The sequence below is a fragment of the Hirundo rustica genome, chromosome 7 (assembly GCF_015227805.2).
Source record: "Hirundo rustica isolate bHirRus1 chromosome 7, bHirRus1.pri.v3, whole genome shotgun sequence".
NCBI classification, from domain to species: domain Eukaryota; kingdom Metazoa; phylum Chordata; class Aves; order Passeriformes; family Hirundinidae; genus Hirundo; species Hirundo rustica.
Window position 1 is genome coordinate 6,915,076 of NC_053456.1, and position 26,876 is coordinate 6,941,951.

Sequence of the window (26,876 nt, forward strand, 5' to 3'; positions counted from 1 at the left end):
GACTCAGAGAATGGGACTTGTTCAGTGACTCAGTTTCCCCTGGTGTGCAGATCAGTCCAACAATCTCTGTGAACTTCTTAACTTTTTTGGCATTGCAGGAGAGCCTGAAAAGTTTTGCAGTCTGAAACAGCAGACTCGTTTGCCTTGTCTTAATCCTCCTGTGCACCATATTTACTTTGTGGCTAGACAGATACTCTCATATTCAGCATGTCCTTCTGGCCCCAGGCATCTGATGCATGAATGCAAAGTAATTATAAGGGGGAATTCTGCTATCCACAGAAGTGATTTTGTCTTTCAAATATGTACAGAGGAAATTTTTCTTCCCCTTATTCAGTATGAATGCAAGGAAAGGAATTTATATGCTGGGCTTCCTTGCCCTCTTCCTCACAGAAGAAAGAAAAGCAAAGCAGTTGGATACACAGGAAGGAAAGGGGAGACAGTTTTTAAAATTTACCAGAAGTCTAGAGGTATTTCAGAAATCTTCAAGGAAGCAGAATGAGCACATTCTCATTAAAATCTCATTAGGTGCCTACCTACTTCTTTAGCTGCTTAAATGCTCCATCTAACACTGTGTTGTTTTTATTTCTTAGTGAATTGTACTTCTCAATTCAAAAACTGGCATGGTATAGGCAAAAGTGGCTGGACTGAAAGACCCAGGCCATACTGAGCCCTGAGATTTTTTTGATTAAGTAAAGGCTGCAGCATTAGGCATTGTCTGAAATCCTACCCTGAGCATCCTCATCAGGTGAGGCTACAGCAGGAGAACTGTTTGGGATGCCAGGTCTAGGGCCTGAGACACATCCCAGGTGCATGGAGACCTTTTCTTTTGAGGCTCTATCCCTTCATTGCCACCACAAAAAATTTTGGGGTTGAACAATTTTCTTTTAAAAAACTCAGTTATATAGGGTACTTGGAAGAAGGGGAGATGAGACAAGAGAAATGGCTCTGCTCACCTGCAAAACTTCTGAGTGCTTCCCTGCAAGTCTTGGATCATGAAGTGCCAAGGCACCTTCCTGCTGAGAGCTCTTGCACTGCTGCCATAGTGTGCTACTGTCTCCACATCCAAGCAGTGACTGTGGGACTCTTGTTTGTGACAGGATTTCCACTGAGTCCCATACAAACAGGGGATATTGCTGTTGTGTAGTGAGGTTTTAGTCTAAACTGAAAAAAGTTGGGAAGGGAAAGAGATGGAAGGTTGTTCAGTGTCTCTTTTTCTTCAAGAGAGAAATTGCAGAAGTACCCAGGATATGCATTTATATAGAAGTAATTCAAAAGCTTTGTACTGACTACCTTGCTTTTCTTCTTAAAGCTTTTGCAGATGATTTATGAAAAGTGTTATTTCTATTACTCAAACATATGAAAAGAAGCAAATTAACTTATTACATGAGGTGGACAGTCAAAAGAAGAGTTAAACGGACCATACAACTTTCCCGTAAAACATTAATTTTCTTGTGTTGTCTTTAATTTCCTTCATAATAAAACGTTCACAATAGCCACTGGGTATTACTTTATGAAAGATAAATTAGATAGTTCCTATTAGATGTAAATCCTTTCCTAGACTTGTCATCAGGACATGATTATTGTAAATTTCTCTATACATGTGCAATGCCAATCCCCGAACACATTTCCTGTTGGAAAACAAGAGATTTTCAGAGTCTTTTCATTTAGATACTGTCAAGTTGATGGCTGTGAAAGTGCTTTTAAAATGAATGATTAAGGGCTATCTAAAGTTTGGAAATTGGTTTTTCTGCCCTGAATAAGTTTAATTCTGCAGCATCAATGAGACCTGCAGATGTTCAGCACTTCTCACAGCAATGCCACAACATTACACGAGCATGGCTTGGTGGGGACAGCAGCTCAGTTTTATGACTCTCTTGGTGTCTGTAACACCTGAAAACCCCACTTACCTCTCTTGATGTGAGGAGTGAGACATGAGACATGAGAAATTCCTGCCACTGAGACTTCTGATGGCGGCTGGGCATCTGGGACACCTGTCCTGCCTGAGCTGGGGAGCAGGGCAGAGCCTTCAGCACTAACCAACCCTTTCAAAAATAACAGCTACGAAGGGCGTGTTGGTGCAGATGATGCAGATTTGAAAGGAAAAGAAGCACTTTCTGGGCTGGAACCTCTCCTAACTTTCAACATTTCTTGAAGTTGTTGTTTGTTTTGCTTTTTTTCTCCTGTGATTTAATGTAAACTCAATATTTCTGATCTAGGCTTTGCATGCAAACTTCCCAAAGCTTATGGAAATGAATCGAAATCATTAGCTCCTGTGAAAATCATACAACAAACTGTCTGTGAGTCATGCATGGAGCACCTACGCAGTTCAGATGCAGAATTTCAGCCCTTCCGTTGTACATCAATTATTGCCACTAGTTTTGAATACTCAAAAACATGAGATGCTTAATAAATGTGAGATAATAGCAAGAGGCCGGTACATTCCAGAGTGTTTATGTACAATAATTACTATCCCCAAATGACTTTTTTAAACCAATGTTTGAAAATCTTTTGGTCCAATTACTCTAAAAATCATCCATTAACAGTAGGGAGTAAAACCTGATTACTTCTGCATCTCATCTATGTTCATTTTGGACTGACGTGGCCTCAGATAATTCCCTCAAGCATGATTCCAGCTGAAGCTGACCCATAACACCCTTACACACTGGAAAGGGGATGTCACCCTCATGTGAAAAAAATGCTTTTAGGTGCAGGATTGATATGTGGTGGGCTTTTTAATTTGCCCTCTCTGGCTCAGAACAATGAAAGACAGGGCCTCTGCAGGAAATTTTGTCTCTGCCTCTGGTCCCCAAGACAGAGACACTGTCTAAACATCACAAAGTTGGCAGTAGAGCAGCGGGTAGACTAAAAGGACTCATCGCTTGTTGCCATAGATTTTCCAGTTGATAATGATAAAGGTCTTTAAAATGTAATTCAGTTAAATATCACAAAGAACTTTTCCAGTAAGCTTCAGTTAATGACAAAATTATATTACCAGAAATATAAAGGTTTATGCTTATATTTCTGCTTTTAATTCCTATTAAGTTCCCTGTGGATTAAAGATTCATGTGTAAGAAACACAGACAGCTAAGTATATCACTTAGTATAGCACACATAAAATTAAAGGCGTTTTTAAAGTTACATTTTTGAATGCTAACTGGCAAGATGGTGTATAAAACAAAAAACTATCATGTAATCTGAATTGTCTCTATATATCCTGCATAGCAGCCGACAATGAATATTTATGTAAGCAAATATTTTCCAGCGTTTCATGCTACAGTTTGTGTTTGTTTCAGTCTGATTTGAATAAACAGAATGCTCTGCAATAACTGTAACTAATATCTTTAGGCACATAACATTTTAGATGGAGCTGCAATTCAGTACAGCAATATTCAACTGCAGAAAAATTATTAGCATTAACCAGGAGCTAAATTACAGCTCTGATTTCACTGGTATTGTACCTGTGAATTCTATAATGCTGAATGAAATTAAAGGTTCACTTTAATTTTTAGGAAAAGGAAATAGATTCTTGTTAAATCGAGCAGCATCATTATATTTGTTTAGAATCTACTGTATATGGCATACTGGAGTCACAAGTATTCAGGAGACAAAGCATTAATAGTGCATCAGATCACTTATAAAAGCACAAGATAATAATGATTATTAATCCTGTAGCGTATAGGATTTGAAGTGGGAATTCTTCTTTGCAACATAAATTAAGGGAAAAAACCTGCCAATTCCTATTTTATGAAAGGCTTTGTATTAGGCTCAGTTACCCTTACATATTAAACTCAAAAATTGGCATCCAAATTCACCCCTGGAAATGCTCTCCTGGTGCCATGGAGCATCCCCCACTTAGCCCATGGGTCTTTTAATCTTACCAGTGCAAATTGGCAGCATCCCAGACTGGTTCCCACAGCTGTGAGTTTTTATAGCGTTGGTGGGGATGACAGGGTTGGAGTTACAGCCCAACAAGAAATTGTCCTTGCAGTGCTTTTGTGCTTTCTGTTCCACTCAGATTTTACTGGGAATTAGTGTCTGTAACTAAAGGCAGTGCTTTGGCTCAAGTATTTAACAGGCTTATACAACAGAAGTGAATGCTTGTATGCTGTTTGCTGACACAAATGTTCCAGTTCTTATTTCCTTTCTGGGACTTTACTGAACTCTCTGCTTATAGCTTACCATTACAGTGAAACATTCTCCTTCCACTAAATCCACTTCCACTAAATCCCTGATACACTGAAAATTTATCTCCAGCCAGGATCACGTGATGCTGTCTAGCCCACACACCACTCAGGACATGCCAAACTTTTCATGATTAACCCCCCGGCCCAGAAAGTCAGGTTCCATCGTGCTGCCTGCCTGTCCTCCACGGGGACTGTGAGCTCCTCATGACAAATCTGCTTTGCAGAACAGCCCACCTTCCTCTCATATGGAACTGAATAGTTACTTACAAGAAAATACATTGAATGTTGCAGAGGTTGTTTTTTGTTCATTTTCCTACCTTCAAATACCTACGAGGAAGGTCAGTCCTGTTGCAATAACGAATTCTTTTATTTTCTTGGATATCTTGTGGAAATTAGTCCATGAGTTGGACTTGAAGGGTTGAAGAAAAGGTGTGATTTGGGCAACAGTTTGCAACTGATCCATGTCTTAGACTCAGTTGTGTCCTAGAATCAGTCAGTATCCAAAGCTGAACCTGATGCTAGTCCTGGTAGTGACAATAGATGTGTTTCAGGCAGACCATGAGTTGACAAAGCTCCCTATGAGCACAGCTCCTGTTTTGTTTGTAATAAACTATGAAAATGCAGAGATATATTTTTGCCTTTGCTTCAGAATTATTTCTTTTTTCTCTATGCACAGAGTAAAAAATGAACAGGGGATGTTTAGGAGCATATTTATTTGTATGTTCTGTCATTTTTCTGTGTGTTTGTGATTATGTATCATGCAGATGAGATGGATGGATGGAAGTAGTCCCGGTAAATTCAGCATACGAGGAAGGGGTGGAGTGCTGGAAGCAGCTTCTGAGATTTTCTGAGCAATGCTACATTATTAACTCAGAGACAATCTTTTCTTTACTATAGATATGCACAGGCGAGACATTGCAGAGATTAATTTTCAAGTTGTGCTATAACCAGTTCCCGCCTCTGTGCGAAAATGTTTGTGGTTAGAGCAGAGCATGGTGGCAGGTGTACAAAAGAGGGGCTGTTGGAGAAAGCAAGTGAAGTCTGTCGGGAAAAGGGGTCCCAGCCTGTGGTGCCGTACGTCATCTGCTCATCTCCAGATTCCCTGCTTTCCATCCATACAAACCCTAAAGGGTTTGTAATTGGGGTTTTGCTAAATTTCAGGTTACCCTTGTCCTTAGATTGGGGATCAGAATCTGAAGATCCTCAGAACTTTTCCTCACCTTGTTTTGTCCACTGATGTTTGGACATATTTTAGCATCATCAGATTGATGTACATTGTTTTGGACTTTTAACTTTACATTGAGGTATTTTATATATGGGAATGGAGCCTCCAAGAAGGACAAAGATGGACTTCTTACAAGAGCATGGAGTGACAGGACAAGGGGGGGTGGATTCAGACTGAGGGAGGGTTGAGATTTGGTATCAGGAGGCTCTGGTACAGGCTGCCCAGAGAAGCTGTGGCTGCCCCATCCCTGGAAGCGCTCAAGGCCAGGTTGGATGGACCTTGGAACAACCTGGTCTAATGAAAGGTGTCCCTGTCCATGGAAGGGGAGTTAGAACTTGAAGGTGCTCTCCAAACCAGGCCATCCTACTGTCGGGGGCTCCATATATATATATATATATATATAGTGTATAACTTATAATTTTTGCTGCTGACTTATAACGATTGAATGAATGAGTATCTACTCTTTGTTTGTTTATTTGGTTGTTTTTAGTAGAAATGAAACCATATGAAGATAGGCTTGACTTACATATATGTACATTGTTCCTCATCAGAAGCTGCCAGAATAAATGTGAGGACAAGTGATAACAAAGCAATTACAGAAAATGGTAGGGGAAACGTCACATCCTGAGGTATTTGTTGTTGGATAGAAGACAATGGTTATTCCAAGAGAGTTAAAAAGTCTGATGCATTCCAAGAGGTAGCATCTTTATCTCTGCATCCCAAACGTCCCTAATAACCTTAGAATTCCATTTTCCCAACTCTGTAATAGATCCTATGAATGTTTCTCTATCCTTGTTGTAACTCCTTGTCTTCTTTAGACAGTGGGAGTCACATGCAAGTGCCATATGCCTACATAAGTCAAATGCCTCCCACCAGCAGTCCTTCCATGTGTTGTGGTTGATTTATATTAAAAAAAAATAAATTCAAGAAATGATTCAGAAATTATAATCACTTGGTAACATCAGAAATTGATTAATTAAATGCTCCAGTGTTTACTCTGCATTTTTAAGGCTGCTAACATTTCTGGGCATTTTCTTACAGCATCAGAGTGTTTGCTGGGTGAAGTTTATTAATGTAAATTGGACTTGACATAAACAAGACTACAGCTAATTATTTCATGTAAATATACGCACGGTGTAGCAGCAAACTCATAAAATCCGCACACCTTCTTGCACTATTTTTTTTTTTTTTTTAAACTCTGGATGTCTGTTCTAGCTAAATAGCAAATTCCTGTTGCCTTAAATAACACAGTCACTTTTCATTTGTGACATTGCTGGGCTGTAAATGTTTGTTTCTCCCTGACACCTCCTTAACTTACACATGGTCATCAATAACTTCTAGCAACCAGGAACTCTTACATGCACAATTATGCTAAGCTTCACTTTCTCTGTTTTATATTTCACTGTATGGAGAGATTTTATACTCAGTGAGGACAAGGACTTTCCATAAGCTGCAGTAAAAGGGAGAACAGCCCCAAACCTTTCTAGGAGGCACAGCCAGGGTGCTCTGGCACAACCTGCTTGTCCATATTCATTCTCCTCTTTCTGGCCAAAAGGCAAATTTTTCCCATTTCCTGCTGAAATCTTTGGCTGGCCCAGTGGTCTTGTTGACTTTTTTGGTAGGTTAGAAGCTCAAAGGGTTCCTGGTGGTTTCCTTCCTCTGGGACAAGCACTGGTGAGTGCAGCCCACACTCTGCAACTGCATCTGCTGCAGTTCCTGCTCTCTGTCACTCAGGTTCAGGCCCTACCCAGCCACTTCAGCCTCGGGACAGGTGGGTATCCATGGAGATTTGGCCTTTATGGAGACTGTTTTGGCTCCATATCCAAATTAAGGACATCCACATCTCGATGCTGTAGGGATGTATTGCTCAGTGACTCTGTTCATGGGTGTTAAAAGCTCCACAATTCAGAGAATACAATTGCAAACTTTCCTACTATGATACCATCCTTTTCTATTTCAAGAAAACTCCAGTAAATTCCAGGTAATGCTTTGTTTTTACTGACTTAAAATTTTGGGGAAGAAAAATAGCTAAAAGGAACATTGATTTGCCTGCTGGGCAAAATGTCCAGTTTCCTTTTCTTCTACAGCTAAATGGAGTAATTTTCTCAATATTTAGTTGAAATAAAAAAAAAAAAAAAATCATAGTCTGCTATTTGCATAGGAAAAAAATTGGTTTGTTTGCAGTTACCCAAACCAGTCAAGCACCTGGAAATCTGACTGTCAGTGATGCTGGTGGTGGTTCCTACCAAATCAGTTCCTCACCTTCCAGCTTATGGCCTACTGGTCCACTAAGCCAGGGAAGAGCTCTTGCAGATTTGCTCCTAGGAAATGTCTTTCTGGAAACGAAAAGCTTTTATAAGCTGAACGAAGACAGCATAGAATTTTGGCATTCTCTCTCCCTGTTCTCTTCCCTGTGGGGAAAGAACACCAACATCAGTGTCACTGAGTAGCAGGGGACCCACGCTCTTATCCCAGGGATGAACTCCTTTAGGGACAAACGGACAAACCCCAAATGCAGCAGGGATAGCATTCCTCTGACAACTGTCCCTGCATCCTCAGAGAGCACAGGGTGCAGAATCTGTCTATCAGTTAATGAGCTTGTGCTATTTCAGGCCTGCCAAACCTCTGCTGCTGTCTGTGGATGGTGCTGGTTAATGGGGTGCAAAGCGGAAGGCAGGCAGCAGTAGGAGGGAAACCCAGCTGATTTCTTATGAAAACAACTGGCTTCAGATGAATTGGTAAATCAGTTGTAATCACTGCAGCTGAGATGTAATATGAACCGTTCACTGAGGCTTAAGTGATTTTGAACAATTAAGAAATTTGCTCAACATATTTATTAAAACAATCATTACTGCTTTTTCCGTAATTGTTTAATGTGCACTGAAGCTCTTGCCAGCCTCCTGCTCCATTGCAGTGGCTCTCAATGTACACTTTCACGCCAGTTTTTAATAAACCCAACAATTAAAATAATGCACTGAAATCATACAGGAAAATGATAAATCAGCAAAAATGGCAGTTTCAAAAGATATTATTTGCTGTAAGCCACATGTTTTAGCTTTCATTGTTGTGTAGGACCAAAAGTGAGTAGTCTAGCCGGGTGTGGTATTGAAAGGAGTGAAAAAATGCTAATCCTAAAGGGTTTTATTTTTTTATAGCAGATTTCTTTTTAGTGTTCAAAAGAAAGCTCACTCAATTCTCATTTATATTGCTTTTGGATACGAAAAACATTGTCTAGACAAGAATACATATATATAAATATATATGTGTGTCCTCTTAGGCTGCTGGAAAAAAGTCTATTTTCTGTCAAAGGTTTATGCAGCAGGATGAAAACAAAAATAAATATTTTACAAAAGTTATAATATTCTCTGAAGTCACTCTCCCACGATTTAAAGTTTTACCCCAGGGCACTCTTCCAAGATCCTTCAAAAATGACTTGCGTCTCCACACTCAGTGTAACAGCTTAGATGTCCCCCTGGTTGCTTTGCTAACATCATTTCCTAATTGCAACAGTCTGCTGTTTGGCTGCAGACAGCTTTGTTGTTGTTTGATTCCTAATAACCTTTCCCTGTGAAAATGTGACTTCCTGAACTGTAGCAGATGATTGTGGGCTCTCCATGGAGCTCCCTGTCTCCAGGGCTGGACGGCTCCAGACATTCAGAGGAACTTGTCTGCGCGCTTATCCCGTTGTTCATTCCGCTTCTCTCTGCTCCCCAGTGACCAATGTTTTTCTCTGTGGAGCACAGGAGCCTGAATCCGTGCTGGTGCTCCCCTGCCTGCTTCCAAATCCAAATGTTATGGGAATGAAGAAGTAGTGTTGTGGAAGAGTGGGCTAGGGCTGTCTGCACAGAGTTTGTGCCAAACCAGGAGTGGAATTAGTTATGCCAGGGGGGAATGGGAAGTTTTGTTTGGCTTTGCAGAGATGAATATGATATTTACCTGCCAGCTCTTCTTCAAAACTGCTCTGCAGGGATGTGAGTGCCAGCCTAGGCTCTGTCCCAGTCTCCCTGTTTTCTGCCCAGCTCAGGCATCTCAGCCATGCACAAGGCCCTTCGCTGGGAGCTAGTTCAGGACAGGAGAGCAGTGGCAGGGGGACAGTGGCCGTGTCCCCATGTGCCTGGCTGAGGGGTGTGGGTTTGGGGCAGCTGGGCTGTCCCTGCTGCAGGAGGGGCCGGTCCCACCCACGGCCCTGCTGCCCAGCCCAGCACAGGAGAGCCTTCAGCTCCGAATGGCCCTATTGAATTAAGTACGTAATCAAGAGATTTGCTGCTATCCCTAATCCTTTTCACATCTCGCTAAGCTCATTAAACTCTCTTTGATACCAAGCTGTGCAGGCTCCTTAAGAGAGGCAGAGACTATGTGCTATTTCCTTGGCTTGACTTTATCACCTCCAGCTTCCAGAGAGGGACTCCTGCGCTGGGAGCCCAAGGTTGCTCGAAGGGTTTGCTCTGTAACAATGGATGGGAAAATGTTCTGTGTGCTGGATAATTTTTGATACCCTGCCCAGCACAACAACAGGGATATGCCAGAACAAATACCCAACTAACCAACTAAAATACCGAGCAGTGGATCCCTGGCCTCAGTGGAGGCACTTCATTTCCTTTCTCTTCCCTGTTTTTTCCTGACAGCCGTCCAGCCAACAAAGAAAAGAAAAATAAAACCCTAAAAAACTAGCAAAACAATTAAGCATTGCAAAGTGAGATATTTAGTTCTGTCAAAACCCCCATATTTAGGTATGTTTCTAGGCTTGTGCTTCAACTTAAATCAGCAACAATCTGGGTAAAGCAATTCTCTAATGCTCTCTAAATTAGATGAGTTGGTATGTGACATTTGCATGCCATCTCCTCCTGCATGCCACAATACATGCAGCTGTTAGAAAGATCTACTGCATTTAAACATATTAGAGAACTTTTTGTCCTTAAAACAGTGGAGTTATGGACCATCACAGGAAGAATAGTGAAGGAGTGAACTTCTCATGGCTGGGAAGTAACTAATTCAGAAGAAAAGGGACAGGTTTCACTCATTATTCTGAAAAGGATTTTAATGTTTGTTTGTTTGTTTGTTTAAATCATGAAGTTCTCAGTAATCCTGCAAGTTGTGAGGAATGGCTGGAGGTAGGAGTGGGACTCCAAGCAGAGCCAGCCATGCAGGCTGCTGAGGTCCAGTCCAGGCGTGGATAACAGCATGGATGGCAATTCTCCAAGCAGCACAATCGCTACGTAACAGTATCAAATGTACATAAATACATTCATTTGGAGTCTTCAGATTAAGAATGCTGCATCATTTCAGAAATATTGACTTGGCCTTACACAGCTTTAGCCCCTCCTGCTCTGCAGGTGCTCAATGTCCATTGTTCTAGGGCGAACAGGAAGAATTGTGACTCCCTTTTGAAACCCTGGGAGCCTTTCCCTCCCATTTGATTGGTCTGTCTCATTAGTATCTAATATGAGTACCATCATGTCTGCCTAAATGTTTTTTGTCCTTACATCAGAAAATGGTGCTCCACGTAATCTTTCAAACTCCATGGTTATCCATGCTACTCAGAGCCTGCATGGCACAAGCATTCATATGACAGAGCTCCAAGGAAGACACAAAATACTTGTATTTCCCTTCTAGTTGTGACCTATTGGGCCCTGTGAAGTGCTTTAACGAACTGTATGCATCGTCTCGTTGAACATAAAGTCAGAGAATCATTTAGGTTGGAAAAGGCCTTTAAGGTCATTGAGTCCAACCATAAACCAGTGGGATTACTCACATTTTCTGCTGCCACAGAATGTGCCGAGTCATTGTAAATCACGAAGTTGTTCGAAATCTCAAGTGACTGTTTGCTATTTGCTTCACACTGACAAAATGATAACACTGGGTCCTGATCCAGGGATGGCAGAATTTGTCTTGTTGGGAGAGTCGATAAGAGAAGAGAGCAGAAACGTGGGCTTGGGGACAGAGGCCTTGTCTGTAGCAGATGGCTTGCTGTGGACACAGCTGGCACATGAATGTGCCAGAAGAAAGGAGGTGCTGCTAACCACCATCAAACCATGGCTGATTTTTTTTTTACATCACTTTTGCACACTGACAAGATTACATACTCCCAGGCTGCAGGTTTTTAAGGAGGAACAGAACAATATTTCTGATTTGTCATAGGAAAACCTTCACGTTAAGGCAGCAGTTGTATAGGATAAACACAGAGCTTTCTTTCTCCCCACTGTCCTTATTTCCAGAAAACAGTTTTAAGAAAATTGCTTCAGAATGAGCTTTTTATATTATCATGGTAGAATTATGCAGAATAAAACTGCTGATCCTATCTTTGCCTGTAGGGCAAAGTGCACTGATGAATAAATCAGGAATATTGTTAATATTACATTAAAAAGATGTAAAGGTATTAATACTAATTTATGCCAGATTCATTGTAGTAAAAAAAATTAAGTAAAATAGGCAATGTGTTTTAAAGAACTTGGTACTGCAACAAATCATCATTATGTATTTGTACAGTACATATTTTGTGAGCTCTAATATATGTGTATTGCAGAATGATTTTACTGGAATTAGAAGAAGCTTCTTGCTTAATTGCCACTGAAGTTCATTGTGTTTTTCAGGATTTACATGATTTAATGTGTTTTGAAAGGAACAGCTAAGTGATGCTTCTATTTACAGCAGTTAGAATAAAATTTAAAACTGGGGAGACTGCAGAGTTTAATGGAAGGTTTTACAACACCCAAAGCTTTTCAATCCACGCAGTTTGAACAGGATATGGCTGAGCTGCTTTTGCAGAGGCTCCTTGGGAGCAGAGTTCTACTCTTGCTTCCTGTCTGTGCCAGGGACTTCTCTTTGTGCCTTTGCAGGACCACTCTCCCTCCCTCCATCTCTCTCTGAACAAGAAAACAATTATTGTGGACAGAAACACAGAATCACTTGGAACAATTCCAGTCCTGAAAAATAAAAATGTACATTTATATATAAATTATGATCATTAAAATCAGCTAACATTTATCTTCACCTGGAGGAGACACAATGATGTACAGTCCCTGCAGAGGCTGTCCCATATTCCTGGTCATGAAGATAAATGGCTCAGGAGAAACAACTACTTTGCAACAAAAATCCATTTTCGTACACAAACGAAATAATAATGGTAAAGAGACAACTTCTAATACAAACAGGAATCCCACAAAGTGGCTCTGTGATGAGTCCAAAGGTAAAACAGTGGAACTATAAAAATGGAGCTTTTCTCTCCAGAAAGTGAAGATGGATTATTTTCTATGCAGTACTCCAATACTTGCAATTTCCTGTATGAAGTTTGAGACATATTTTTGCTTTGGAGAGATATTTCAGGACAGTTATATTATTACTGATAGACTTTCAGAATAATAGTAATGTGACTGTGTTGTTATTTCTGTCATCCAAATATATCATATTATATCATGTTATTCTGTGGGCTCATTCTGAAATATTTGATATAAATAACACCAATGTTGCCTTCCTCCTGAAAATGAGGTGGTGTATTTCTATTACTGACAGATTTCTCTGCTGAGAATAAACATCAACTCTTTGCATTGAGTTTAAAGGACAGGCTTCAGTAGGAAAAAATCCAAATTTTTCATCTGGTCAAGATTATTTATCAGAAATTCTGTCTAGACACAAGTACAGGAGCTTTCCTAGAGCTGATATTGCAAGTTATTGCATCTGCAAAAGTTGGACTGGAAAATAATATAGGAGATGAGTTATAGCTTCATTTTCAAATAGGGTACATGCTATAGTATTTTTCATACTGTCCATAAAATAAATATTTGAGTCAAATATTCAGTTCACTTTGATTTATATCTAAAGTAAACAAAATGTGTACCAAAACCAGTGACTGCACTGCTGTGAAGTTATTTTTCAGTCTGGATCCAGGGAAGATTATTCTGGGCTTGGAATATGGATATGAATTTATATGCACGCTAATTTATTTGTGCTGCTTGTGTATCTTCAGTGCCTCTTGTCTTCCCCTCAAATAATCTCTGAAGAGTCCGTTAGCTACTGCCCTTTTCACATAATATGAATCCAAATGTGGATTTAATCTAGATTTCTACATCACTGTGATTTCTATGCACATGGGATAAGGTTGGGAGCAAAATCGACTCTACAAACTGACTCTGACTGGTTTTTGCTCAAAATTTTACAAATACTTTTAACACTGAAAAACTAATATTTTAATAATTTTTTTCATTTAGGAATATATGGACTCCAACAAATACATAGAACATTTAGTGACTCAGCTGGAAGAACAACGCTGGAATTTATGGAGGCAAGTACCGTGCCACGCATATTTGTTTATGTTGCTATTTTGGAAACGATACTGCAATCCATAGTTTCTGTTTTTGAGTTCAAATGAATGATTGGGTGTTCAGTTTCTCCATTTTTTAATTCCTTGCAGGCTACCAAATCTTACCTCATGAAATAAGTAGGGCAGCACACACGAGTCGAATCACGCCTTTGCTAATCAGGGCAGTTGCACATATGCACAGGTTTATTCATGTTAAAGTTTCTAGGCAGTGGATGCTAACTTCAGATTCTTTCAATTGGACTGGATTTCAGAAATTGTCTTATATCCTTGAACATAAGTGTTTTCATTGAATGGCACATAAAATCTAGACAAAATACCACCATAGCAACACGACCAATTGAGAGTTTTGAAACAAAAATGAACACAGGTTTACAATTTTGCAGTGCTCTTGATAGTTTGGATTTTCTTTATTTTCTCTGTTCATGCTGCCCAGACATCACCTTGGCTTAACCAAAGCAGAGATTGCCACATGTTGGTTGTTTCTACACTGCCTACAGCAAATTGGTAACTGCTCAAATCCTAACATTTAATACAAAGAAAATGGAATAACAGCAGTGATAAAAGTCCTTCAACATTCACAGCATTTTTTTTTTTAATGCAATATTTAACTTTTTTCTTCTGAAGACATATGAACAGTGACAGTCTTTTAAAACAAAGTCAAATATAAAAGTATCTCCAGGGAATAATTTAATGTTCATAGGCTGAAACCTATTTCACCTTAGTTCTGATCAAGGGAGAAATAATGATCTGTCTGATTTTGCAGGTGAATGCCTCTCACGTACAAAAAAAGAGCAACTTTGCACATGCCAGTATTAGTTGTACTACACCTCACAAACTTCTTGACCTGTGCAGTATAAAGTAGTATCACAGCATTTACAGCTTACAGCATTATGAGATTGACTCTTATTTACAGGCAAACTCTGAAAGTTTGTGCTTAATTTCTGCTTTTCTTAAAAAGTAGCCAAATATAACTGGCAAAAAAATTTGAAGTTTTCATTTAACATTACAGAATTCAGGAGACTAACTTTGAAAGAATGAAGGTGATAACATTATATGCAGATGACACTACTGTGATTAAATATAAATGAATAATAAAAATTTAAAATATTAAAGTCTTTGAAAAGTAGCAGGGGTAGTGACTTTATTATAAACAGACATACAGATGCATTTTGAAAATTCAGTGGTTTCGAAAAACCAAACACAATTTAATGCTTTTTTATTATTATTATTATTTTTATGGGGTGTTGGAACAAAAAGTTAAGCCTGATAATGAGCACTACAAGAAAAACCCTCCTGGTTTGGCCAGTCTTCTTTGAACATTTTATTTCTCTCTTTTAAATCTCTGAGAAGTTTCATGGTGAGGATTATGCTAATAGCTGGCACTACACAGGGGCAGTGCTGGGCTGTCTACAGCCAGACAGATGTCCTAATAAATCAGCAGAGCCCTCTCCTCAGCCTTCATTATGCTCTTGATTTGTGACTGCCACGATCTGACCCCAGTGGGTCACTGGGCTCTGAACCTGACATTGACCGATAACCCCACTGTACTCGGGGCGAGCCCATAAAACTGACACACACAAATTCTGCCCATTTAGCTCCTCCAGCCTCGCTCACAGCCAGCACAGATTTATAGCGCCGAGGCAGAGGAGACTAAACCCAATGGCCACGGTGTGCATATCAATTTTACATTTCCTTTACATTTCCACACGGACAATGGGACCCTAAAAGACATGGGGGGAGCCAAAATTTCTTTTCAGTTTAGAGGACGACTGTTTATCCACGGCATTAGCATCTGCTGTGGAACATTTATTGCTGTAATTGCTGTCCCAGGAGGACTGGCTATGGTTAGGTCACGTTTTATGGCTTTCCACTAAAGCAGACCTCTAGCCCAGCTTCAGATGCCTTGTTCTTAAAGCCTTGACTACAATGAGGGAAGGCACGTCAGTAGTTTGTGAAGATGGAGACTTTATTAACACAGCTTTTCTTATACTGGACATTTTACAGTAGTTATTTTCACATTATTGAGCGCACATTTGACTTGTCAGTGGTTTCCCTATTTCTCAGGTTGGAGCTAAACACATTTACCCAACGTGAGGCAAATTTGACCCCCACAATATAAATCACTAACATTTACCATTGGAAGCGAGGTACAGTAGTGGTTGTGCATCTCCATGTATCAGTTAAAAAAAAAAAAAAAAAAAAAAAAAAAAAAAAAAAAATTTGATTTCTCTGCCCTATCCTGTCTGGAAATAGCCTTAAACAGGATAGAATTGTGTCAGGGGAATGGAATCCCCCTGCAATGTTTTTTTCTACCTAGTCATTTAATGCTCTAGTTCAGCTAATGTATAATTTTTATGGCAGATCACATGGACAATCAACATGAGAAGCAAAAACTTGCTCCCGCAGTCTTTGCTAATTGACTTGATGGTAGATCATAATTTTTAAGTCTTGACACACCGATCAGTGGCGACAATTACTAATTCCCTTAACAGAAGAAAGAAGTCATAATTCAGCATTGGATGCTTGCCTGAGTAAGCAAAGGTCAGACCCTGGTCTTGAGACCTTTCCAGGGAATTTTATTAGTATTGCTACTGGAATAAGGACCAACACTTCAGTCTGCCAGGGCGAAATCTTGAGGATATGCTGCAGTTCAGACATGACTAATATGTAATAAGTTAATGAAGGTCAAACAGCACTTCCTTACCTTATTACAGTAATGTAAAACACAGAGGGGAAGGACCAGAAACGCACGTGAGGATTGCATTGCATTTCTCCTATGCTGTATATTCAATATAGAGTTTGTTAAATAGATCTGCTCTGCTTTCATCAGCAGCATTAGCACGCTTCTGTGCTCCTGGTTTTAACGCCCGTGTACTAAAGAGGTGCCAAGTATTAAACAGGTTGCCTTTGCTGTAATCATGAACTTCCATTGGGAAGCCTTAATTGCTAACAAGCAGAATAGCTCGGTGAGAGTTCTTAATGGCCAGCACAGATTAAAATAACAACTGTGATTAGCTTTAAACTGCTTGACTAGAAAAAGACTAATCTTAGGGGAATAAGTTGCATGGCACACAAAGGGAAAACTGTGTATATGATATTACAGTAATGAAGGCTGAAAAAAAAAATCAAATGCTACCCCAAATAAATAAGGTCATGTTCTGCACAAGCATCTTTTTCTTGCCAGGGCTTAGTAACTTGGCCTGAGGGGAATGAAGGTGTAAGCAGCCAGGTCTTGGGGCCAAACCCCCATTTGAACCCATTCTGGAAGTTCTCATAACAAACATTGCCTCTGGTGTATGATGCTAATGTGAGTTATAGACTGCATTTGGAATGAATTATCTTTCAAAATTGTTGTAGTCTATGATTAGAGGTTGGTGTGGTGTGGTGAGGTGTGGTAAGAGCATGAGGCTTCATTCTGCTTTGGTTTTTGATCCACCTGTCTGGTTGTACCATCTCAGCAACGCTTAAAGCCAGGAGAAAGGTGCTTCGGGCTGTTATCCACTAAAGCCTGCCTCTTGTCTCTTCATCAGCCTTTGGTTTTGCTGGGGTTGTGTTTTCCTGGGGTTTATTTCCTACGTGTCTACAGCACTGCTGGATATATATGATAACTTTGTAAAACCCATGCAAACATTGATTCCTTTTAGTCTCCTTAGAATTTGAAGCTGAAGCTGAAGCTGAAGGAGGTAGAGTAGAACTGAATTTGGCAATTAGGAGTCATTCAGGTGCAAATTCAGATTCTTTCAACTAATGATGCAACATACATATCTCTCTAAAGCTGAGGTTTCTGATTTGTTACCTTATGGGTGAAAAAAAAAACATAGCTAAAAATCATACAAGGCTATGGAGTTGTATTACAGGGCTCACAGTACTGCTTCAGATGAGCATTGGTGTTGGATTGGTGTTTAAACATATGCATGAGGATACCAATTAAAAATGTATTTTATTTTTGACCAAATGTGCTTTTCTTTAGCTGAGCATAAATGTGGATGGTTCAGCGAGCAGTGCAGGTGTAGTTACAGGCCACAAAAAGCACTGCCATTGTATCATCTGCAAATGAGAACCACTTGCTTCCTTTGGCTCCCCGGTACAGTGCCCATGTCCCACCACAGTTAAAGAAGATACTTCTTCAGGACCAAACTGGGTGAGAGCAACTTGAATAGCAAATATAGAGAAAAGCAAGGTTTTTACTGTTTGCCTTTTAGATTGCATTTTTAATAGGGTCATAGAATAGTAAGAGAGGATAGTTTAAAGACTACAAGTGAACCTGATGGACTGTGTAAGTCCACTATAAATACTGAATGTGTAAGCACAGGAAGAGGCTGAATAGCTGCTAGAGCACTTGTTGCAGTTGCAGTGGAAACACTGAGGATTTATCTCAAGGTTCAAATCAAGACTGATCACTGTCTTTCAATCCAATATAAATGCTTCACAGAAGTTTATACCCGCTCAGATTTTTTTTATTAGTTCCACTAATTAGTCATATAAAATAATTGTCTTCATCTGATTAAAGTTGATGTGCAGCTCTTTACCAGATCAATAAATAAATCTCTTTCAGCAATGAGCCATTTTAACTACAGCAGGGCATATTTTTGTGAAGTGTTTACTAAGCTGATTTAAAATTAAACTCAACTTGATGTGCCCTGGTAAATGAGAAATATGATCGGCATTATATATTCATAAAAAGTATTAATTTTAAAGAACATGACTCTCATCCTGTTTCCTCTAATTGGAAAAAACTCCCATTAACACTGTTCATCAGTGCTGCATGAGTCAGGAGTGAAGTGTCAAGCCTCAGTATTGAAGTCATTACATAAAGGACTGAGAACCATCTGAACAGAAAATAATCTTGATACAAGCAAATATGCTAAACTACCCAGATTTCAGAACTGCAGGCAAAAGATGAAAAAGTGGTCCATAAAAAGTAACTTCATATGGCTGTGTTGATATTGATAAAATTAAATAAATTAACCTATGCTAAATTATAAAATGTTAATAACATTCTGTAATTAATTAGGGATTGGCGTATTTTTGCACAGATGTATGCTTGTCATAATAGCGAGACTGCCAGAGCCATGAATTGATTTTGTTTCTCTTAAATTATAAAATAGAAGGCCTTGAGCAAAATATATTCTTTAGATATATTTGGTAGAATAAGGATCACAAATGTTCCCTACCAAGTTGAAAGGAAAGAAAACTCCAGCAGGGAAGTATGTGGAAGGTCTATTTGGCATATGGATGTTTGTTAAAAGGAAAATGCATGAACAGCCTAGACTAAATTAGTTCCTCATTTGTATGCTGGGAAATGAAATGTATAATCCTGGCACGGTTCTGCATTTGTTTTAGATTTTTTTCTAAGAACAAACTCTTTTGTGTATGCAGATACACATATTATTGTAGTGGCTATTTAGTGTTAGGGGAAAAAAAAATCTGCTTTGAAGTGGTTTTGTCTGACGCTAAGCGTGAGTGGCAGGATTTTGTCTGTCCCCTGCAGTGCAGCCTGGCCCAGGTAGCAGCACCGGGCGCTGCACAACTGCTGCATCGCTGCATGGGGGAACAGCGCTGACCCCACACGCGGCCCTGCGGGGAGACGTCAGGGCACCTGCTCCTCTGACACAGCACCCAGCTTCAGGGGAAACCGAGATCAGATCAACACAACGATCTAAAGAAACTAATACGCAATTATCTGATGCTGGTGCTCTGAGATTACCTCATTCTTCTTTAGAAATCAAACGTTTTCAAATGGAAACTCGACTGTCGTCTCATTTTATTATTTGGTGCTGAATTTACTCTTCTACTAATGTATGCACACTGCCGTGCTTACTCAAATTGAATCATATTTCACTCCTCAGATAATTCCAATTATGTTATTGGCTTTATTCACAGAGCAAAGAATAATTTCGATGAGTAACAGTGGCATTTCCCTGAAGCCTTCTCTAAGACTGAACAACTTATCTTTGCACAGAGCCCTGGCTCCTATTTGGCAGAGGAAAAACTAGGGGTTTACATCAAGGCAACAACTGAGAATTCAGGCCCTTATAAAACCAGGATGTCAAAATTTATTATAGAAATGAGTACTGCACAGTCACAGGAGATAGGGTTTTATGTGGTGTGGTGGGTTTAAGAAAGAAAATAAAAATTTTAAAATCCTACTTTCAAAGGAATGGTACCTCACTGATCTGTTTCACTGATGAAGTCTACAAATAGGGCACTGCTAATGGCAGATTCAGAAAAGGCCAAGGAGAAATTGTATATGAAGTCATGCAAGGCAGGTTAGCACCTTTCCTTGTAAATGAGTTCTCCTCGTGAAAGAGAAGTTAAATAATCGAGTTTAGCATTTCTATTTCATTCTGTAATGCTCAACTTTTTTTTTTTTTTTTTTTTTTTTTTCCCTAAATTACATTAAGGCGAGAGTTTAAGACCCCAAGTGAGAACAGGGCCTCAATGTTCCACACAAAGTGAGAAACGGTTTTCATCTCCTCGGCCCCAAGGATGCAATAAGAAATAATATAATTCCCTTTTAACAAAGAAAAGTAATGGAGCTTATACAAGAGATCCACGTGTACGCCAGAGTTTTGCTGTGTTCAGTCACAGCACTGTGTACTGTCAGCCTGTTCAGTTCCCACACCACTGCTTGAATCTTTAAAAAGCTCTAAGGCTTAAAACATGCCTGGTGGCAACCTGATCCCATGCTGTGCGCTGGGAGAGGGTTTTCTAGTGTCTACACCATGATGAGGTGTGGAGGTGACCTTTCTTTGGATGTCTCTTCTCCAACTGCTGTCCTCGGCCCTCACCACTCCACAGTATAAAGTAAATTATGTTCTCTCTCAGGGGATGGGCAGGGGCAAGGGGAGCAGGAGAGAGGGGCTCTGTCCTGCTCTCTTCAGGCAGTTTATTTTAAATTACATGGCTGTTCCTGCGCTGATGAAACCACTGGGTTTTTCACAAGGAGAAAACCTTGGATGTAGACCCTGTGTCATGTGGCTGGGCCTGTTACAGGACAAATATTGCTCGAATTGAAAGTAGGACACCCGTGCAGCCAAAGTCCTGCTGTGACAGCACTTATCCCTGCTATTTAATTGTGCGCTGATCCATCACTGTCATCTTCCTGCTTTTTTCCAAGGCAGTCAGCACCTCTGTCCAGGCTTTGTGTGAGACTGGCACTTGAAGATCCAGTTTCCCTGAATTCTGTAGGATTTGGTTGGCTTCCAGTTCACACATGGTGCAGGAGATTCAGGGTGCACTTCCTATTGATTCTGCCTGCTGCACAAAGTCCTTTTTATGTTAACAAATTATATTTTTTCTTGCTTCATTTGTTAATAAAAGGGTAGAATTGTGCCTATAGCAATTCAGATTCTGGGATATCACCCATTCACACTTTTTTTTTTTAATCAGGAGTAAATTCCAACATATTCTGCTGTAGGGAAAATATCATACATTTATAGCATAAACCTGTATAAACATTATTGTAATGGGTTCCACTGGGCACAAGGTTTCAAATATAAAGCAGCATTCATCACATATTAAAGCATTTTTTTCCTACTTAAATCTGCATAGCTCACAATTTGCTAACTCTTGCTTATGTAGCGATTCCCCTGAGATTTTAAAAATTTAATAAAAGCTTGCAAAATGCAGGGCTCTTAGTTTCATTACCACCTGATTAGCTAAGCAGAATTCAGAAAGTATAATTTAAATAAGCAAAAACTAAAACCCTCTCAATGAAAGATTGATCTCCACCAAACACCCTGCAGCAAGATGTAAGCTTTTGCAGGTTTAGTTAGCTGTCCTTTATGTAGCACCTTTAAAGATGGCAGAGGGAGAAGCTGATCGGCATCCACAGCCCACCAGAATCAGCACGTGCTTCTACTGCCCTGTACTGAGGAAGTTTGATGCTACCTTACAAATTCTTCCCAGTTCAGTTCTCAATAACGCTGTAATAAATCCATTATTATTTTTCACTCAGTAGATGCTTAGTCCTCTGCCAGGCAAGCCAAAAGCCTCTGAAGCCCTTTTGAAAGACATTAGTACATATGTTGTGGCTCCTACAAGGCTTCCTATATTTTTAGGATCTTCCACTCCTCGTGGTTGGAAGAGTTCAAATGCCAAGGAAGTATCTATCTTCCTCAAGAGCCCTGGGAGAAATCGTCCATAAACACACCAGAGGTTGTAAACTCTCAATTCCTCTCTGCCTTTCCCCTAATAACAATGTTGTAAATTTTTGAAAAAATGGCCAAGTGACAGTAAAATCACGACTTCACTTCTGTTCTGCAATGTGGCAATGTACAAGTGGCAGCACTTGACCCTTTATTCAACCAATTCAAAAGATACTCAGAAATCCCATGAAGAATCCAAATTCTAATTCCACTGAGATCCAGAGAAAACTTTCATGGAATCCCTTTTGGTTAGAATGCACCCAATAGCAACAGGAGCTGATGCTAACACATCAGCACCAGGCTGCCTGTCTTCCTGTAGTTCTGCTGCACTGGGAAATTCCAGCATGGTTACTGGGGACCAGTTTGTTTTGCAACCTCTCCTCCAGTGACTGATTCTTCCTGCCAGCGCAGGGCACTCCACGAGTGTCCCTGTCAGCTCCTGCTGCACAGCTTTTTGTGCAATTGCCTGGCCTGGCAGTTTTCCCGGGCGCTCAGGCAATCGTCCCCAGAGTTGAAGTCCTCAAAAGGGCAGCGCTGCCTCAGGTCTCGCTGAACAGCGGCCTGTGTCAGGCTGAAAGAGCAACTGTTCCTATAAATGACGTCAGTTCAGGAGATTTCTGCCCTGCTTGTGTTTAACAGAGCCCTGGAACACCGCTGGTGTTAAGCGCCAGTAACCTTGTGGTAGAACATCTGAAAATCTGGTATTACATCACAGCCTCAGTGCTGTGTAAACAAATATATGACTATTAATAAAAGGAGAAGTGAGTAAAGCTTAGCAACTGCATTTTGGGAGGCTTCTTCCCCCCCCCAGATTTTTAAGTATGAAGGTTCTCTGTGGAGCAGAGACCGTCTTAAAGGTTCCGTGGTTGTTCTGGCATTATTGACTACTGCGCAAATCAGTAATTTCCAAGCTGCCAACATTATCTGTTCTTTCCTGGGTCTCTCCCATTTGGAAGAGCTGCAGAATGCAGCAGTGAGCAGAGGTACATCACCTCCACACACACACGCACATTGTACCAGCAGAGAATCACAAATCATTTTAGGAAGTATCTGTCCCTCCAATGGTAGCTTGGTGCCTGTGAGAAAATGAAAAAAAAATCCCCCAAATCATTGCATTTGCCCACGTCAGCTGTTAGGTTGGTTTATTTAAAACTATGGCTACCAGCAATGTATTAAGCTAATGCTTATCACCTACTTCATTTTGTGTTTTAAAGTATGAGCACTGCAGTATTTGTATCTCTCAGAAGCGATGGTGAGCCAAGTAATGAATTTTGTTTGAAGACTGGTGTATTATCTTGCAAATGTCTATGCTAGACAAAATTGTGCAAGCCTAGGGACAAGAAATAATTTGGAACATGTACTTATTGCTATGTATGAAACTGAGATACTACTAATCTTAAAGAGACACAGAAGAACAGTATCTCAGCAGTCAGAGAGAGCACAGCTCGACATGCATAATAAACACTTTCAAGTTGTAATTATAGCTTTAAGTTGTAGATAAATATTGGTTCTTTTCACTTCTAAATCACTTCTAGTTACAGAGTAAGAGACCAAGTCTGTCACTCTTGATTTCAGTGAACGTAAGCTTAGGCCTGAAAATAATTAACGAACTGGCAATATTTTCTAAATTTTTTTTTTGTCCTTTTAGCTGCTGTTAATCTAGCATATTTGGTGAAACCATTCCATGTTTTCACTAGGAATTGAGGAAAGGAGAATCATGGAAAGATAAATGCAGTCTTCAGATAGAAACTTTGTATGCAATAATTTACAGACTTCATAGAAAGACTTGACCCTGACTAGGCTAATATTTTTAGATCTGCAGTACCACACCTCGGAAGGGACCATGATTGTGCCAGTGATTTTACTGCTTGAGTACCAGTTGCAGTTCTGGTCCCCCATTTCAGAAAAGGTGTAAAAAAACTGGGTAAGTTCAGGGGAGGACAGAAATAGGTAATTATAAGCAGGAGTTGGTTTCCACTTATAGAACAACTAGGACTCTTCAGTCTGAAAAAGCAGTAACCCAGGCAGGGGAATGACAGCTAAAATGTGAGCAGCATGGAGAGGAGCTGCTTGTCCACTGCCTCTTTTCAATGCAAGAAATACAGGCTGTCAGATGAAAACAGGCAGCACATTGAGAAACAAATGAAAGGAAGAGATTTTTCATGTAAACAAGGATCAGAGCATCTGCAGCACAGTACCATGGATTTTAAAAGTGTATGTGGGTTCCGTTAGAGGCTGGGCAGTCATGGAAGGGAGCTAGTGAGATGTACTGAACACACAGAGGGCAAGCTTGGGTCAGGAGATCCCTGAGCTCCCAGGGGGCTGGAGAGAGGCGAAGTGCTGGATCTTCCCGTGAATATTTGGGGCTTGCCAGTGAAGAGAAATGACACTGAACTAGACAGACTTGCTGGATAGATCCAGTGCAGCCATTCGCACGTTTGTTAGCCAAGTCTCAAAAACCACACTGCATTTGCAGTCTCAATCATTAATTAGAAAGGAGTCTGGATAGGAGGTTTAGGTTGTCTGTTGAAACATTATAGTGTGATTACACTTCATTGGGATTTTTTTTTTTCTGTTTAAACAGAAAATTAGCATACCTTCTACACAATAGGTAAAACTGGCTCTTACAGGAGTTGCTCAAGTGACTTCCTACAAAACAAAGCAGTTAAAACCCAGAGAAGGTCATGGTTTAAATGATGAATCAGGTTTGAATGGAGGGTAACAACCTCTTTGGAGACCCTAAATTCTACTGGATTTGGAGAGGACCTCTTGTCTGCCATGATGCTCAGTTCCCATTTCATGCTGCTTTGCAGCTTTCGTCCTAGAGTTTTGCAGTATTTAAGAATATCACTATATCATCTACTCTGATTCACAGTGTAGTACAGGCTTTATGCTTCACCTCATTAAAGTTAATTAAACCCAAGATCTTTGACTAGCCCAGGACTCTGGATCAGCCCTCAGAAAACTGAAGAATTGTGTCTCATTAGGAACAAGGTACCTATGTCCTGGAAAGGAAAAACTTACAAGTTTGACAGAGTCAAGTAATTTTGAAGGTTCTCATTCCACACTGGAAAAAGGAATTGCCAACCTGGGAGAAAATCTGCATTGAGAGATCTGGCTATGGGTTTACTCAAAACACCACAGCAACACATTTAGCTGCAAAGACTGCTTTCTGTACCACCACAGGAAGAGATTCCTTCTGTGCGATTTACTGCACTGTCCTCAGGCACAGCTAATTTGTTAAGTAAAATCTGATTATCCAATGATTTGTTCTTCTGAGCTCCTCTGATAAGAAACCGCCGAATTCAAAATCCAGAAAAACTCCTGCCACCTTCATTTTTGAAGTTCTGCTTCTCCAGTACTCGTCTTTGACTCTCAGATAGAGCTCTACCTTTTGATTCTTGTCCCAGCACCATAGATGAAGATTTACTTTACACCCTGGTTCCTGCAATCTCTTCACTCCAGTGTACCCAGTCTCTGATTTGCATTATGTTAGTTTTTCTCACTGTTTCCACGATCTCTCACTTTCCCTCATTAAACTGGGAAATGCTGCCTGAACTCTTGCTCACTGTTCACTTAGCTTCTCTTACACACACCATGGTATCTACAAATAGCTGGATCACGTACCGGTTAGATTTTCTTCTAACCAGGAAAAAAATTTTACTTGCTATTTTTGGATTAACAGATGCCAAAGCTTCCAGCGATTCTTTTGGAACTGCTTGTTCATAGGTTTAAAAGTGTGCCGTGCATGCCAGTGAGCCTCCATCCATCTGAACTCTTTCACCTGCGTGTCACACACCGGGCCCCCGGCAGCTCTACGGGCACAGCCGCCGCTCCTCGGCGCATCCCAGCCCATCCCGCGGCTCCGCCACGCCGCGTGTCCTCTCTCCTGCCTTTCGAGGATAGCCGGGACGGCCTCGGCTCGAGGCGAGCATTGCACCGGGGGCTGTGCGGAGCATGGGTTTTCCCCACGATGTGCAAGCCCGCGGGCAGCGGCCCCGCCGGAGAGGCAGCGCTGCGCGGCCGAGCCCAGGCTGCGCGGCTCCCGGACGCCCCGGCCACGGGCAGCCCCCGCCCGCCGTCCCCGGCCCGGGGGCACCCGGGGGCCGCCGCAGACAATGGCCCGGCCTCCCTCACCCCCCCCGCCGCGGCGAGCCCCTGCTGCCGCCGCAGATTTGCCGGAGCCATTCAGTTGCGACCGATTGCGATCGCGGCAGATGGGCTGGATCTGACAGCCCCGCTCCTCCGCGGGGCCGGGGGCGGAGGGGCCCGGCCGCCGCGCTCCCCGCCCCGCCGAAAGTGCCACCCCGGGCAGCCGCCCGCCCGCCCGCCCTCCCCAGGCACATGTTACGCGTCCCGCGGCTGCGGCGGGAGGAGAAGCCGCCGCGGCGGAACAAAGCGGAGCAGGCGAGCGGCGGCGGCGGGGCGGCCGGCCCGGGGGGCGGCAGCCGCTCTGCCCAGGCGGGGGGCGGCGGCGGGGGGCTCCCCGGCCCGCCGGGACGCGCGGCCCCCGCCCGCCGCAGGATGCGCCACCGCGCCTCAGGTAAGGAGCGGCCGCTCCCGCGCCCCCATCCATCTATCCGTCCGTCCGTCCGTCCCTCCATCCATCCCTCCCTCCCTCCCTCACCTGCCCGCCGCGCCTCCTGCCCGCCCCGCCGCCGCCGTCTCCTCCCCTTCCCCGGCGCCCCGCGCCCGCCCCGGCGGCGCCCGTCGCTCCCCCGCCCGAGGCCGCGGCGCTGAGCGGAGCCGGGCGCGGCCCGCGGGCGGGGGGAGGCACCTGCCGCCTCATCCCGCCGCCGGCCCGGCCTCCTCCCCGTCCCGCCCCGCCGGCCGTGCCGCAGCCAGCGGCGGCAGGAGGCCGGGTTCCTGCGGCCGGGAGCGCCGCGACCGCGGGGAGCGGGCTGGGACCGCGCCGGCCGGAGCCCGCACCGCCCCCTGCGCGCCCGGCCCCGCCGCGGGGCTCGGCCCCTCCTCGGCCCGGGGGTGAAGGGCAGCGAGCC

The 26,876-nt window shown here is 42.0% G+C and overlaps 1 protein-coding gene across 1 annotated transcript in view; it reads left to right on the top strand.

The window, feature by feature from the left end:
* The window catches only part of NCKAP5 (NCK associated protein 5), a 347,214-nt gene that overhangs the window by 100,088 nt on the left and 220,250 nt on the right, over window positions 1–26,876 (top strand). The window contains exon 3 of the mRNA XM_058421378.1: window positions 13,614–13,691. Coding sequence (XP_058277361.1) covers window positions 13,614–13,691 — 78 coding nt within the window. The remainder of the gene's footprint in view (window positions 1–13,613; window positions 13,692–26,876) is intronic.